Source organism: Callorhinus ursinus, unplaced genomic scaffold, assembly GCF_003265705.2.
Source record: "Callorhinus ursinus isolate GAN/ISIS: 27379988/994484 unplaced genomic scaffold, GSC_fseal_2.0 scaffold8, whole genome shotgun sequence".
Taxonomy (NCBI): Eukaryota; Metazoa; Chordata; class Mammalia; order Carnivora; family Otariidae; genus Callorhinus; species Callorhinus ursinus.
In genome coordinates this window covers 32445898-32461457 of record NW_027397070.1, presented here as the reverse complement: position 1 = coordinate 32461457, position 15560 = coordinate 32445898, and the positions used below count along the sequence as shown (strand labels likewise).

At 35.8% G+C, this 15560-nt stretch overlaps 1 protein-coding gene across 2 annotated transcripts in view; it reads right to left on the bottom strand.

Annotated features, from left to right (window-relative positions):
* Positions 1–15560, bottom strand: part of ARID4A (AT-rich interaction domain 4A) — a 67731-nt gene that overhangs the window by 30115 nt on the left and 22056 nt on the right. For both annotated transcript variants that reach the window (XM_025869958.2, XM_025869960.2), the window contains exons 11-14: positions 15302–15468; positions 1512–1584; positions 304–398; positions 53–150 (exon numbers count right to left, since the gene is read on the bottom strand). In XM_025869958.2, the coding sequence (XP_025725743.1) occupies positions 53–150; positions 304–398; positions 1512–1584; positions 15302–15468 (433 nt within the window). The remainder of the gene's footprint in view (positions 1–52; positions 151–303; positions 399–1511; positions 1585–15301; positions 15469–15560) is intronic.

Here is a 15560-nt window from a genome sequence, read left to right as displayed (position 1 = left end):
GGAAAATATTCCTGTAATATGTATTCTTTGATGAATAAACTATACTACTTACTTTCTATAAGCAGTTTTTACATTGTAGGAAGCAGCTGAATTCAAAATAGGAATGCCAAGGTCCATATAAATTTGCTTCCATACAGCACCACTATCAATCTGGAAAATTAAGTTTTTATTTGTTAACATTTACAAAGGGAAATAATCTTTACACTAATATTCTAGGTTCATTAAGAAAATGTGTTTATTACCTACAGTGCATTAAACAATGCAACATTAGATAATTTAACTTTTCATTACATCCTTACTCACATTGTCACATCCGCCTTGATGATAAACCAGTCTAAAGAGTTTGAAGAGATTGAGATCTTTATAGCCCAAAACAGGTGGTTTGTTGATTGGAGTACCTTTTTAACATGAAGGCATGGAAAATGCTGTTACAAGGCTATCAGTACAAACCTTTCCAATTTCTAATTTCCCAAATTTTATTAATCAGAAGCATATATTTAAAGGCCCTTAAATTATGTAAGGCAACACAAAATATTCTCTATATTCTTTATACAGCATTGTAGCAGTCTCTAGATTTACCTCTATGACTAATAAAATCACCTGTCACTGAATAGGGTAGAACTAAAACCTACAACTGCAAGGCATAGCCAACAATATTTCTGGTTCAAGAAGCCTGGGCAAGAACATACACAATGGAAAGGGTACAATTTAGGGCATAGATCCATTTTCACTGCTTGAACACAAGTGTTAAGACTGTTAGCAGTAACCTGAAGGATGATTTCTCAAAGTCACAGAATTCCTAGGACCAATTTACTGGAGGATTTTCCAGGACTTATGTAAAGTCAAAAAGTAGAATAACTGATAAAGCCCATATTTCTTTTAACTCTATTATAAATCCTATTCTAGGAGTGCCTGGGTGGCTCAGTTGGTTAAGCGTCTGCCTTTGGCTCAGGTCATGATCCTGGGGTCCTAAGGATCGAGCCCTGAGTCGGGCACCCTGCTCAGCAAGGAGTATACTTCTCCCTCTCCCTCTGCCACTCTTCCTGCTCATTCTTTCTCACTCTCTCTCTCTCAACTAAATACAATCTTAAAAAAAATTCCTATTTCTAGTGAGATAGGAATTGATCTCCTACTTTGTTTCATTTGTTGAGACGAAGGATCAGGCTAGTTTACTTGCTGCAAAGACAGCATTAGTAACTAATGGGCATATAGATTAATATGACGACTGTTCCCTTTCCATTACTGAAATATTATTATAACATTTTTTGGTTTTGTAAGTCCCAAGCAGACTAAGTATAATTATACCCATACAATTTTCCTATATATTTCTGCTCAAAATAAGTATTAATAGTTGTTTTCATTCCAAATACTTATTTTCAACTGTAACTAATTCTTAGGCTTTACTTAAAATCCAAATTTATATACCCATGATTCTAATAAAAATAATGCATAAACCTACAATGTAAAACTGTAAAAGAAATAACTACTTTTAAATAATGAGCATGAAATACCTCTGTCTTCCATAAACTTATACAGCTGTTGGAGGAAGTTGTCCCTCTCTTCAGGATCAAGTTCTTCCTCAGGCTGTAAAGTATATAAATACATAGAACAATGAATAGGGTGAGATATAGTTTTCTTTTTAAATTTTTTGTTGTTGTTGTTTTATGAACCCAACATAAATGTTAATAAAGCTGAAAAATATGAATTTCCTCCAAACTCTACAATGCTAGACTTTAGGTCATATTTTTATAGAGTTGATTTGATACAACTGTCAAAATACACAATCTCTACCCTTCATCCATCTATCAAGCCAACCCTACCCTTGAATATCAATATAGGGATTAAGACTAGCCATGAGGAAAAGGTTCAGGAATCAGGTAAGAGTGTTTTTACCTCATTTGGTTTAGTTTTTTAAAAAATCCATCAAAATAGCATGTGGCCCACACAAATGTATATAGATAAGCACAATAATTACAAACATTTATTATTTAAAAATAACCCACATACAAATATTAAAATTTGTTATTGAATGAATATAAACTAGAGGTTGCAAAGTCACATGGCAAAGGTTTTTTTTGTTTTGATAGCACAAGGGTTTAAAGAAATTTATATATATTTAGGGGCGCCTGGGTGGCTCAGTCGTTAAGCATCTGCCTTCGGCTCAGGTCATGATCCCAGGATCCTGGGATAGAGCCCGCATTGGGCTCCCTGCTCGGCGGGAAGCCTGCTTCTCCCTCTCCCATTCCTCCTGCTTGTGTTTCCTCTCTCACTCTCTCTCTCTCATAAATAAATAAAATCTTTATTAAAAAAATAAAGAAAAATAAAGAAATTTATATATATTTAAATGATTCATAAAATTTCACTTTGTCTCAGGCCCCACCATCCCTTCTTGTATCACATTAGCCTGCTTTTCTCATTTGCCCTTCTTGCACAGCTTCTGTAAATAAGACTTTGCAACCCCTGAAAAGAAAATGAAAATTACTGCTTAAGGAAGGGAACTAGATACCTAACCACAAATTAGTTCCTGGGGGATGGGGAATCAATGGAAACATTCATGTAGAAAAAAAAATCTACTCCTACAAGTACCTATTTAAGTGTTAATTTTACTAATTACGTAAATCTAACGATTTCTTCTTACAATGTCAAAGTCTTGGCTCTAGTAAAACAGATTATGGGTTTTAATAAAATATTCCCTTTCCTGATAGATGACTTATAAACTAATACTTGGGAAAATTCTTATTTAAAATTTAACAATACTGTGGAGAAACAAACAAAACACTAATATCTTTCATCCACATAAATTATAATTTCAGAGTACTGCTTTCCTACGTTCTAAAAGAATTTAGATTTTTGTCTTTCAAAGCCATAAAGCAAAAGCAACTATCAGCCAATAGCGTATTCACTGTCCAGAGGGGAACAGGTCCTTTAAAATTATGTAGTCTTGAAGAATTTTAATCGCTAAAATATAGCAGCCAGAATCAATGAACATGCAGTTGATTAAAATATATAATAAAAAAAAACCATGAGGCAATCAACAGAGAATAAAATCTTTTAGTACATTCACTCAGAATGATTTATAGCTCTGGAGTACTTTGAGTTTTAACAAATACAAAGAAACTAAGTCGAAGTTCTAAGCCTCACAAATTAGCAATACTGAATTAACAATCAGTACAGAGTTAATAGGGGTACATTACTAAATGTTCCAATCAAAAGATGGCAGTTTTTTCCCCATGTCAATTTAAAAAATCTGGCTTTTGCAAGGTAATTAGAACAACTACCAATGAGTTAACTCAAAAAAGAAAAAAAAAGTAATCCACTAGCCCAAGAATCATTTCAAATATTATTTTTAAAGACTTCTGGTATGGGGGGAGAAAAAAAACCTTATGCCAGATTGCCCCTATGCTTTGCTTCTGCCTCATAATTACAATATTTTCCCCTCAGACCAATACCTCATTTCCAGTAGTTTTGATCTGGCAGAATTCAAATAAAACCACTGTATCCAATATACATAAAAAGTATTTTTTTCCAAAGGCACTGACTTGAAATCAAAATTTTTTCCAAAAACAAACAAAAAAAAAGAACCCATCAACTGCAAATTAGGTATTAAGGTTGTACCAAACATTTCATAATTCTTACTAAGTTTTATAGATAAAAATTGGTGTTTTAAATACATTTGATTTAAAAGTTAGTGGATGTCCAGGACACCTGGGTGGCTCAGTTGGCTAAGCATCCAACTCTTGATTTCGGCTCAGGTCATGACCTCAGGGTCCTGGGATCAAGCCCCATTTCAGGGTCTACACTCAGTGGGGAGTCTGCTGAAGATATCCCACCCCACCACCCCTCGCCAATCACGCACTCCCACTCTAATAAATAATCTTTAAAAATAAAATAAAAGTTAGTGGATGTCCAAGAGTGTATGAAGTTCCATGAGAAATTATGGCCATAAAATTCTAAGTTCAGGTGCAGTTAACAAGTGTAAAAACAAGACATAAATGAATAAAAAATTCTGCTTATAAATAAATACCTGCTTGAGAAGAAATTTATTTTCCACAAGAAAAAAAGACGAGAGTAGAAACGTAGTTTAAAATTTACCTAATGGTCTAGGGTGGGGGGATGGGTTAGCCTGGTGATGGGTATTAAGGAGGGCACGTTCTGCGTGGAGCACTGGGTGTTATGCACAAACAATGAATCATGGAACACTACATCAAGAACTAATGATGTAATGTATGATGATTAACATAACAATAAAAAAATTAAAATTTACCTAATGGTCTCTGCAAAAATTTAATTTCTTCAAATAAGTAATTCTTCACAGTCTTTTTTTTGCAAACAGCTGTGTTATTAGTCACCTTGGACTAAAACTGCATATGCTAGAAAACGCCTCCAACTGGAAGAATCTGCCTTTATGGCCTTTGTATGGGGGCTCATATTTCCTCTCATGGTGTGCTTTCTCTGTTTGTATTTTTTAATGCAGTTTTTTTTTTTAAGATTTATTTATTTAAGTAATCTCTATGTCCAACGTGGGGCTCAAACTCACAATCCCAAAATCAAGAGTTGCATGCTCTACTGACTGAGCCGGCCGGGCGCCCCTGTTCATGGTACTTCATACCTGTAGTATCTCTCTTCTGGTCAATTACCAGAAGGTGTGGCATTCTTAAAGGGTTTTAGAGTAATATAAGCTTGTAATAATGGGAGGTAAAGTCCACTAGACTGCTGATACGCCTTCTTTCCTTCATTCAGTCAAGCACGTGAAGAGGAATTATGGACCCAGTAAAATGTCAGGATGGAGAACAGGGTTAAGGATATGGAAGAAGGATGAACGTGATCATAATTTCAAGAAATTTATAATTTTATTTAGCATCAATATATACTACCCAGTGTTATATATGTAGATGTGCATCTATCTAGTAAAATATGAGTTTTCTGACTTTGGAAACTGTATCTTCAAATTCAGTTCAGACATTTATTGATGTCTACCATAAGTCAGGGAGGGATATGCAAAAGTACTGTGATTAAAATGAGAAGACATGGTACTTTCTACTTTTGACCCTCTGAGTCTAGCAGAGGGTGTAGCAATAAAAAACAAGCCAATGTAATACAATATTAAAACTGTTGCAAAATATATAAAAAAAATACAGGAGGGTTCAGTGGTTCTGCTGGGGATGGAATAATAGTGGTTATATTAGGGAAAGCCTCAAAATGTGAAGAGTGGAGAGCCCAGGAGCTAGAGCAAACAGCATAACCATGAGGCCGGCAATAGCAGGCTGTGATTAAGAAAGCACTTTTTAATGATATGCTAGAGAATCAGAACTGGAATCTGAGAGAGCTGGAGAGGAATTATATCAGATTTGTGTTTTTAAAAGCTCTCTGCCAAGAATGAGTTTGATGGATTGGAAGTGAAAGGGCAGTTATTACAACAGTCCACAAGGAGGAGGATCAATGCTTGAATTAGTCTTGCTCTCCGACGATGGAAAGATGACCCCCTACTCCAGAAGGAGAAAGAGAGGAATAAATGCTGAGACTCTTTTTAGTTTAAGTCTAAGTTATTCGTGTTTATAATCCTAAAGGTTCCCACACATTGTAAGGGCTCGAAAGGTTAAAGACATGCCTATTTTACCCACAATTTTATCACCAGGGATTGGCATTTAGCTAAGACACTCTGTTATTATGTGAATGAAAACAATGTCTGTGCAAATAAACTGGGGAGATTTTCTTCGACTATTTCACATTTGCTGAGTTTCAGAGCTAGCATTAATGATAATATAAATGCAACAGGAGTCAAATAAAAGAAAAAGCAAGAATGGCTGAGAATGGGGGCACCTGACTGGTTCAGTCGGTTAAGCATCTGCTTTGGGCTCATCAGGTCATGATCCCAGGGTCCTGGGACAGAGCCCCGCATCGGGCTCCCTGCTCAGTGGGGAGCCTGCTTCTCCCTCTCCCTCTGCCCCTCTCCCACTCCATACTCTCTCTCTCTCAAATAAGTAAAATAAAATCTTTAAAAAAAAGAAAAAGAGAATGGCTGAGGATGTTCTAAAGTCACAGGTCACTGTGGCACAATCACTTGTTAGCATTCACTTCATTCTTTTCCTAAATACATGGTTCAGAAAACGATTATTCATTTAGAAATGGTGTGAATTCTAGTGAACGATGGGACTTTCTGCATTTTACTGGGATAAGAGATAAATAAAATACCTGTTTTTGCTATTAACTTACCTAGCTAGCAAATCTCCTCCCCAGAACACAAATTAGGACAATATACAGCAAGTGTCCCAATTGTGAAAATATGTCAGTACAAGATGATGCACTTTACACAAAGCCCCTCACACCCACGTATCTTCTACACAGTTCTAAGGAGTAGGTCAGGATAGCTTCTTAGCACAGACCAGATTAGAGCCACAAAAACCAACATTTTGAGAGTGCGAAAGGGTATAACTACACTTGATTTTTGTGGTTTCACTGCACTGTACTGTATTGTATGTGAAGTATACGTCTTTTGTTGATGGGTATCTCATTGCTCATGAGACCCTACAGGTATCCTTAATAAATTATTCATGATTATATGACACCTTCTTCCTTTCTTAAAAAATATATTCCAGGATACTGTGCTTATTTTTCCACACCAAAATATTGTTTTTGTGAGTTAATGTCATTTTGGACAACAGCAGCTTCTTCCAGCCCGCATGCCGCTGCCACAGCCCCTCTCTGGCCCTCTTCATTGGTGCCCCTTCTCACCCCATCCCTGGCACTGCCGCACACAGCTTCTCAATTCTTCAGTTCTTACAACCCCTTATCTTCCATCCCCCACCCCACCTACTCCAAAACAAAGAGGCTGAACTTGGGAGTCCTCCGCAGCAGGCAGATTCTGTTGGAGAAGAGGAGGTAACAAGACAGTGCCCTCGAAAGCTCCACTCTGGAGGACAAAGCACTGCAAGAAGCACAACAGAAGTGGCACCTCTGAAGCTGCCCCTGGGCTGGAGGATGGACATAAAGGAAGCAGTGATACCAGTAGCTGCTCAGGCTTTTATTGTAGAAAATTTTAAGTCTGAAACATATTAAATAGCCACAGTGATTTTTTTTAAACTGTGCAATAAATGCTAGAACAATTTATTACTGGGGTGAATGCACAGAACATTTATAGGTCATATGCAACCTTAACTCAAGAAGAGCTGCTATTTGTTCCTACATATAAGTCTTGGATTCCATGTAGATTCTTGTTGGATTCTTTAAATCTCAGCTATTGTTTATCATTGTCTTAGTTTTTTCAACTTTCCTTTTATCTTCCCTACTTTATTTAATACTGATTAAAGGGCTGGGCAACAGAAAAGTGATACTCAATGTAATATACCTGAAAACTCAACAAGCAGCTTGTGAGTAAAATCTAAATGTGTGTATATGGAGAAGCAGAGTGTTAAAAAAAAATTATGTATTGCTGGAGAATAGTAGCAGGGAGAATAGAAAAGTGAGCACAGGTCAATTATGAAGGGCCAGACTTATAAAGGGCTATGATAAAAGACCTAAACTTCATCCTATTGGTGCTACGGCCATTAAAGAGTTTCTAGCAGGAACCCTTTGTGTTAGAAAGAGGTATGAAGAATGGATTGGAGGGGAAAAGACCTATCAGAAGACACCTGAAATAAGTGGGACAAGGAAGAGGAGTATCAGTCAAGAACCTTTATTGCAAGTGGCAGAAAAGTATCCCAAACTAGCTTAACCCAAAATTAATTAATTTATAAGCTCACAAAATTATGTTAGGAAATGAGACTGTCTACTGAATGCACTGCCTAAAAAAAGAAAGCATATGTTATGAAAGGAAGGTAGATACCTTATCAAAGTGAAATTTCTGGAACCTTACAACAAATCTTTCAACACTTTGTTTCAAATAGCAGCATGTGAGGATAATTGCATGGCCCACACTCGTTCATTTATTCAGAAACTATTTAATGAAGGTTTAATATTAGCCAAGCTCTGTGGTAGTTGGTGGATATGCATATTGGTGGGAAAAGGAAAAAACTACAACAAAAAAAACGACATCCACTGTTTTCACAGACTTTACAATGCAGAGAAGAGAAAAATTTTTTAAAAGTCTGTGAAAACTTCTGTAATGTCTCTACACCTCTGTTTCCTCACTCATAAAAAATCCTGTTGTGAGGATTCAATAAACAATCTTTAAAAGTCATTAAGTCTCCAAAACTAAGCTGAGAACATTACTCAGTTTTGGCATCTTTGCCTGTTTCTATCTCCTACAAAGGCTAAATGTTTTAACTATGGTATAAGGAAAGCTACATCTTACTGATGATGTATGCTCTGGTATAACTGATATATTCTGTTGTCGTAACACCTCAGTGAAATATAACAAATGAAAACCTAAATTTAAAAAGAAAACTTAGGGGCGCCTGGGTGGCTCAGTCTGTTAAGCGTCTGCCTTCGGCTCAGGTCATGGTCTCAGGGTCCTGGGATCGAGCCCCGCGTCGGGCTCCCTGCTTAGTGGGGAGTCTGCTTCTACCTCTCCCTCTTCCCCTAGTTGTGCTCGCGCTCTCTCTGTCAAATAAATTTAAAAAATTAAAAAAGAAATAAAAAGAAAACTTAATTAAAAAAAGAAAAAGAAAAAACCCAGTAACATTAAGTCTAGTAACTGGTGGTCCATTAGTAAAAACAACTCCCCCTAGGCTATCAGTAAAGCCCATGTGCCACAAGTAGAATTCTAAACTGTCCAAAAAGTTATCATATGTAAAAACTATCAGTTGACAATACAGATTTTAGAAGAAAGGAAACAGAGAAAATTCACATTTTTTTTTTTAAGATTTTATTTATTTATTTATTTAATTGACAGAGAGAGACAGCAAGAGAGGGAACACAAGCAGGGGGAGGGTCAGAGGGAGAAGCAGGCTTCCCGCGGAGCAGGGAGCCCGATGTGGGGCTCGATCCCAGGACCCTGAGATCATGACCTGAGCCGAAGGCAGACGCTTAACCACTGAGCCACCCAGGTGCCCTGAAAATTCACATTCTTAATAGGCACGAATCATTTAGGATAAGGGCTAAAAGCCATGACAGGACTGTATTAAAAGAATACAGGGACGCCTGGGTGGCTCAGTCGGCTAAACATCTGCCTTCAGCTCAGGTCATGATCCCAGAGTCCTGGGATTGAGACCCACATCAGGCTCCTTGCTCAGCAGGGAGCCTGCTTCTCCTTCTGCCTGCTGCTCTCCTTGCTTGTGCTCACTGGCTTTCTCTCTCTCTGACAAATAAATAAAATCTTAAAAAAAAAAAGAATACGGGCGCCTGGGTGGCTCAGTTGGTTAAGCGACTGCCTTCGGCTCAGGTCATGATCCCGGAGTCCTGGGATCGAGTCCCACATCGGGCTCCCTGCTCGGCGGGGAGTCTGCTCCTCCCTCTGACCCTCTTCCCTCTCGTGCTCTCTATCTCTCATTCTCTCTCTCTCAAATAAATAAATAAAATCTTTAAAAAAAAAAAGAATACAATAATTAAATCTTGAGTAAATATGAAGGTAAGTAATGTCCAATATACTACTTTTAGGAAGAGGTGACATTATACAATATGTTTTGGAAGTATTTCAATATAAAAGAAGAAATACAACTACTTCTGTGCCCTAAAATCAATTTTTTCCAGGAGGAATCACATTGAGATTTCTCATTTAAAAAAATCTGCTGAGATTCAGTGCAGAGAACAGACTGGAGAAGGCCAGCAGGGACATAGGAAGGTTACTACTGCATTCATGTAAGTAAAGGAGAATAGTCGGTTAGACTATGGTGGCAGAGAGTAGAAACAGGGAAGTGGGCAAACCTGAAAGCTATCAACTAGGCAGAAGAAAGAAGATTTTGGTGTCTCATTGGTTAGAGGGGCAAGAGTGGGAGGATTAAGGTGACTGCCATGTATCTGGTTTGGATAATTGGTGGATCATGCTTCTATTCAAATAAATTAGGGACAACCATGAAAAGGACCAGTGTGGGGGGAAAAATGAAAACAGTTCTTGTACATATTGAGTTTGCGTATTTACAAAATAAGCCTCGTTGGCAGTTTACTATAAATGTCTGGGGCTAAGAAGAGACATCTTTGAGGTACATATAGATTTGGAGTCATTATATCATTTAGTTAGGAAGTAAACTAGAAATAAAAAGTAATGTCATGGATGTCAGGTAACTGAAGAAGGCAGGCATGTCAAAAATGCTGAATACTGCTAAGGAGTCAAATGAGATCATGACAAATATTTTTTGGATTTAGTACAGAAAATTTGTTGAAGGTCACTGGTTGTTTTAGCTGTGGTGGGAGTACAAGGCACACTGCAGTGAATTAAGAGTGAACAGGAGGTCAGGAAATAGAACAGTGGATGTAACTGAGTAATCTGGTCATAAGGGTGAGGAAAGAGGACAGTAGGTGGAGGGGTTGTCAGAAGGTTGGGAGAGATGGAAGCATGTTTTTTTTTGTTTGTTTGTTTTTGTTTTTAAAGATTTTATTTATTTATTTGAGAGAGGGAATGAGAGACAGAGAGCACGAGAGGGAAGAGGGTCAGAGGTAGAAGCAGACTCCCTGCTGAGCAGGGAGCCCGACGTGGGACTCGACCCTGGGACTCCAGGATCATGACCTGAGCCGAAGGCAGTCGCTTAACCAACTGAGCCACCCAGGCGCCCTGGAAGCATGTTTTTAAAAACCGATGAGAAAGAAACAATAGAACGGAATAGGTTAAAGATCCTGGAAAGAAGCAGTCGTTCAAAATTTAAGATAAGAAAAAAGGGAATGAGATCCAGAGCATAAATTGAGAGACTCATCATATAGAAGAGAGCAACATATTATCAACTGTACTTAAGGAAAGAGAGCAGGCAAGTGAAGTGTAGCGCATGCTCCCAATCTGATATTCCTAGTTTTTTTTCTCAAGTTGGAGTGGAGTGGGGCAGGGTTAGCAGACACAGTGATTTGATTATAAAAACTGGAAATTGACTAATGGTGTTGAAGGCCCAGCAAAAGTTGGTGGTCATAAAATTTAGAGTGGTATCATTCTTCCCTGTTGCATACACTGAAACAGAAACTTTCAGGGAACACATAAGATGTCATGATATATTCATTATGTGGTAAGACACTTTATAATTTCAGAAAACAGTTCGACAACAATCTGCCTAAATAACAAATTATTATATGACTCTTGTATTATATCAGGCTTGATGAGACTAATCATTTTTTCCCCTACTTGAAAAAGTACACACATTCTACTTTTCATCATCAAGCTGTAGTGTGGATACAATCACATCCAAGGCTTTATATTCAGTCAACCCTCTTTCATGCTACCACGACTATGAAATAATTTGATCTGAGAAGTGACTTTTTGTAAATAGATAAAAATGCAGCTATAATTGTGTGTACAAATATGCAATCCTCATTAATCTGATTAGGTGAACTTAATTTGGTTAGTCTTACACTAATTCTGTGAGAAAGGTCTGGCTAAACACATTAGGACACTTTCGTTTGCTTGTTCAATAGGCTAAACTTCAAGACTTTTGCAAATAAGTTATTATATTTGAATGCAAGTTAAAGTCTCCATTATTCATTGAAAACTGACTTTATAGAATCTGCTTAGAAACACCTGATTGACAGCTGGAGTTACTAGATATACCTAAAATGCTAATATTACCTTTAAATTTTTCTTTAAATTTTATTGACTTAGCATAATTTTCCTGAGTTATCAAGCATTTACTATAGGTTTATACCCAAAGTGATTCAAGATCACTAACAAATGCCTTTACAAGACAACATAAATACAAATAACACTTAATTTAACCATAAGAAAAAAATTCCAGTTTCCATAAATAAAAAAATACAAGCACTTTGATTTTTATAATAGTGGAATATTATCCTAGGCAATAGATACAATAGTAATCCCTAGGAAACTCAAAGATTGGAGAAATGGGTGTCAGTACTTCTAAACAAAAAAAGAGCATCTCATAAAAATTCACTAAATTCTTATTTTCATTACTAAATATGAAATTAGAAGGGATTTTTGTAAGGGCCCAACACATAAGACTACGTATGGCAAACTAAAAGGATATGCAACTAGTCAAATCCCCCCTAAATGTCTTCACCTATTCACTTTATCCTTAGACAACTTTCTACATTCATCCAAAGTGAATATAAGGAATAAATGAATAACTTATGAATAAACACCATTACTTATGTTTACATGGACTTTTCAATTTCAAAGCTCAAATCAGTGTATCTTTTTTATTATAAAATTTTCTTAACAAAAGACATTTAAATAATACCTACAAAAATATTCTCCAGGGCTTTTTTCAACATAATTATCAACAGGTTAAAATTTACAGTCATCAATATAGATTGCACCTACTTCCTGTCAGACTCTCAAGTCTTTTCCTACCCAGTAACAGTATGAAACATATTTCTTGTATTCCAATCCTGAACTACAAATGCTTAGGAATTCAAAATAATAAGTAAAAAAGATGCTCCTCCGTGGTAAAGTCATTAATCTCACGTCTTATTTAGGCTATTTTAGGGTACTCAAAGCATCAAATATGAAAATGATGTCCACTGTCCCTTAATACTACAAAGTATCTAACACTTGTATGATTCTACTGCATAAAATTTACATCAAATGACAAGCTGAAGTACGGTTATAGTGGCTTACAGAATGTTAAAGATCTTTTTTATTATAAAGCAACATTACATTTTCATGAAAAGCATAGCATTACTACGTTTCAGGAAGAATATGATCTACAATGTAATACAACAGCTTAGCCTCACCTATGTAGTAAAGGCCTATAATGACTAAGCCAGGTAGGCCCTTGCTTATCAGACTTTAATTAATTTTATACCATACTTTTTTTTCCTTTGTTACATATAGACTAAACTGTTTTTCGGTTTACCAATACATTAAATTTTTAAAAATTACTGTTCAAGACAAATTAGAATGATTCAGCAACTAAATCTTAAATCCAAGAGCAAGAAATGCAGCTGATTTTTTTTTTCTAAAGCAACCAAAATCTCACTCAAGAAATCTACCTCTATGGCCAGAAAAAAAGAGGAATTAGTTCCTGTCAAGTAATTCAATAAAGTATATGCTATGAAACTGACCATCTGGAAAATAATTTAAATTAACAGACAACTCAGTGCCTAAATGTTGTAATTTTGCTTTTATTTTTCAGTAAATGAAAAGCATTATTTTTCACTTAATTTTAACAGGTTCATAATTTAAGTAACACATTTTAAGAAGATACTATCCCTTACAAATGTCCTTACATTTTTAAATTTCTTTACTTATTACCTGCAAACAATAGGTAACAGAGCTTGCCTCTGCTCTTCATTCCTTTTTACTAACATTTACTAACAGCTTGAATAAAACACTGATTTTTATGAAATTAATAGCTGTAATAAGAACACTATTTACTATTTACTATTTTATAGCCATCTTTTCCAACCTTACTACAAAGCTCTTTTTCCTCTCTTTGTTTAAAATTTCAGGATTTGCTTTTTGGGGGGTGGGGAGTAAAGAAAATGCATTCTAAAAGGGACAGCAATTAAAAGTATTAGCAAAAATAAACTAATTTTTTTTCAATATTTGGCAATATCAGATCCTAACTAATGCTAATTCTTAAAAAAAAAAAAAAAAGCAAAATCTGACTGCAACAGTTCACACCCTGAAAATGTGGCCTATTTACCCTGAAAACATATAATCTCTAAATAAATACAGATAAAATATAAAAATCACATTTAATAGACTTTAAATCCTGAATTCTGCCAAACTGTCTCATTATCATTTTCATTTCAAAATCTATCTTATGTTTCAGAAAAATAGCCTTCATCCTCTGATAGTCTAAAAATAGACTCCTACTGTCTCTTTTACAAGAAACAATTACGCTTGGTTATGAGCCCTACCATTATTAGCCACATCATCAACACCTAAAATTCTCATTTAACCCCGTTTTTGGCAATCAAAATGGTAACTAAATATATTTTAGAAAAAAAATCTTACCTATATGCTGCATTTTCTTTCAAATGCAAAATGGTTAGATTCCCCTTCTACTTAATCAGTACAGTGTCTGAACATTTTTCAGTCTGACTTGCAAATATTTGCTTTCCCTCTTAGGGCATAGCATCCGCAGGGTTATACAGCACTACTTACATTCTCTTCCACATAAAAATCAGACATTACATGAAAGGAAAAGAAAGACAGCCCATTTCAAAGCATCTGGCAAACCTCCATTGGCAACCTGCCAAGCCTCTGCTAAACCTTCCTGTCTTTCCGAGCATGCTCACTTAAAACCAACAGCATGTTACTATGGCAACTCTGTAGGCAGCCTGTAAGTATGAACCGCCATTCTGATTTCAGAGTGCAAAAAACCAAATACTGCAGGGGAAGTAAAAGGAAAAAAATATCACATACCCTTCATCACATACAAGTATACTCATTTTATTTCATAAATTCACATTTGTACGTGTAAAACAGAAACAAGCATTCCACGTTTTCCAAGCAAATATTTTTCATGCTCAAATAGGTCTTCTTTTTGGTAAACTCATTCTCTTTGTCTGCCCCTGGGTCTCTTAACCTCATAAGAACCAAAAATATACTACCAGTTTATCCCACTTGACAAAACATTGCTGAATAAATAGACAACAATATTCATATAAGCTATTATGTGGTAGCCCATAAATAATTTCCTACATTTATAGATATATATCCTAAATGACATATTACCAAAAAAACCATTAGCACTTATAAAAACAATCTCTTTTCTATGATTTACAAAACTGCCAAATGAAATATTCTTTCAGTTTAGATAGGTTTTTTTAATCCCCACCATTCTTGAGATACTGTAAAATATCTGAAAGAGGTAAAGTTTCTAAATTCAGACAGATCAGATCTGGGTTCAAATCCCCATTCTCCACATTTGAGCTGTGCAACCTCGGGAAAGTTACTTAACCTTTGCGACCTTCACCTTCCCCACCTTTAAAGTAGGATAATACTAGTTATTCCACATGGTAACAATTTAAATGAATTAACACATGCAATATACCTAAAAGTTACATTTCTTTTCTCCATGGTTGTTTGCAAAGTTTGTACTTGATTATTTAACCTGAAAAGTTCTTTGTATGCTAAAAAAATTAGTTCTGATTTACCCACTAAGTTAGAATCCAAAAAAATCACGAAATCAATTTGAGCTAGAAAAAGGCAGAACCAAATAATATAGCACATCTAAATGAAGGAAAATATACAAAGGCAGTAATTTTTACTTTAAAATATTACAATGTCTTTATGTTACAAACATAAAATTTCACCTACCACCTCTTCTTCTTCCTTTTTGGCTTCCTTTTCCTTCTCTTCATCATTTTCTTCAGCTGGACCATCTTCATCATCACTACTGGATGATTCAAGGATTTCACTTATATCCATTTTCCAATTATCAGGAACAATTCTAGTTTTTAAGAAGACGCTTGCTTTCTGTAGCCCTAAGAATAAACAGTTGTTATGGAATTAGCAACATGGAATAATAGAGTAACATTCAGAGTCAGAAGATCTGGACTCAAATTCAGCTGTCCCT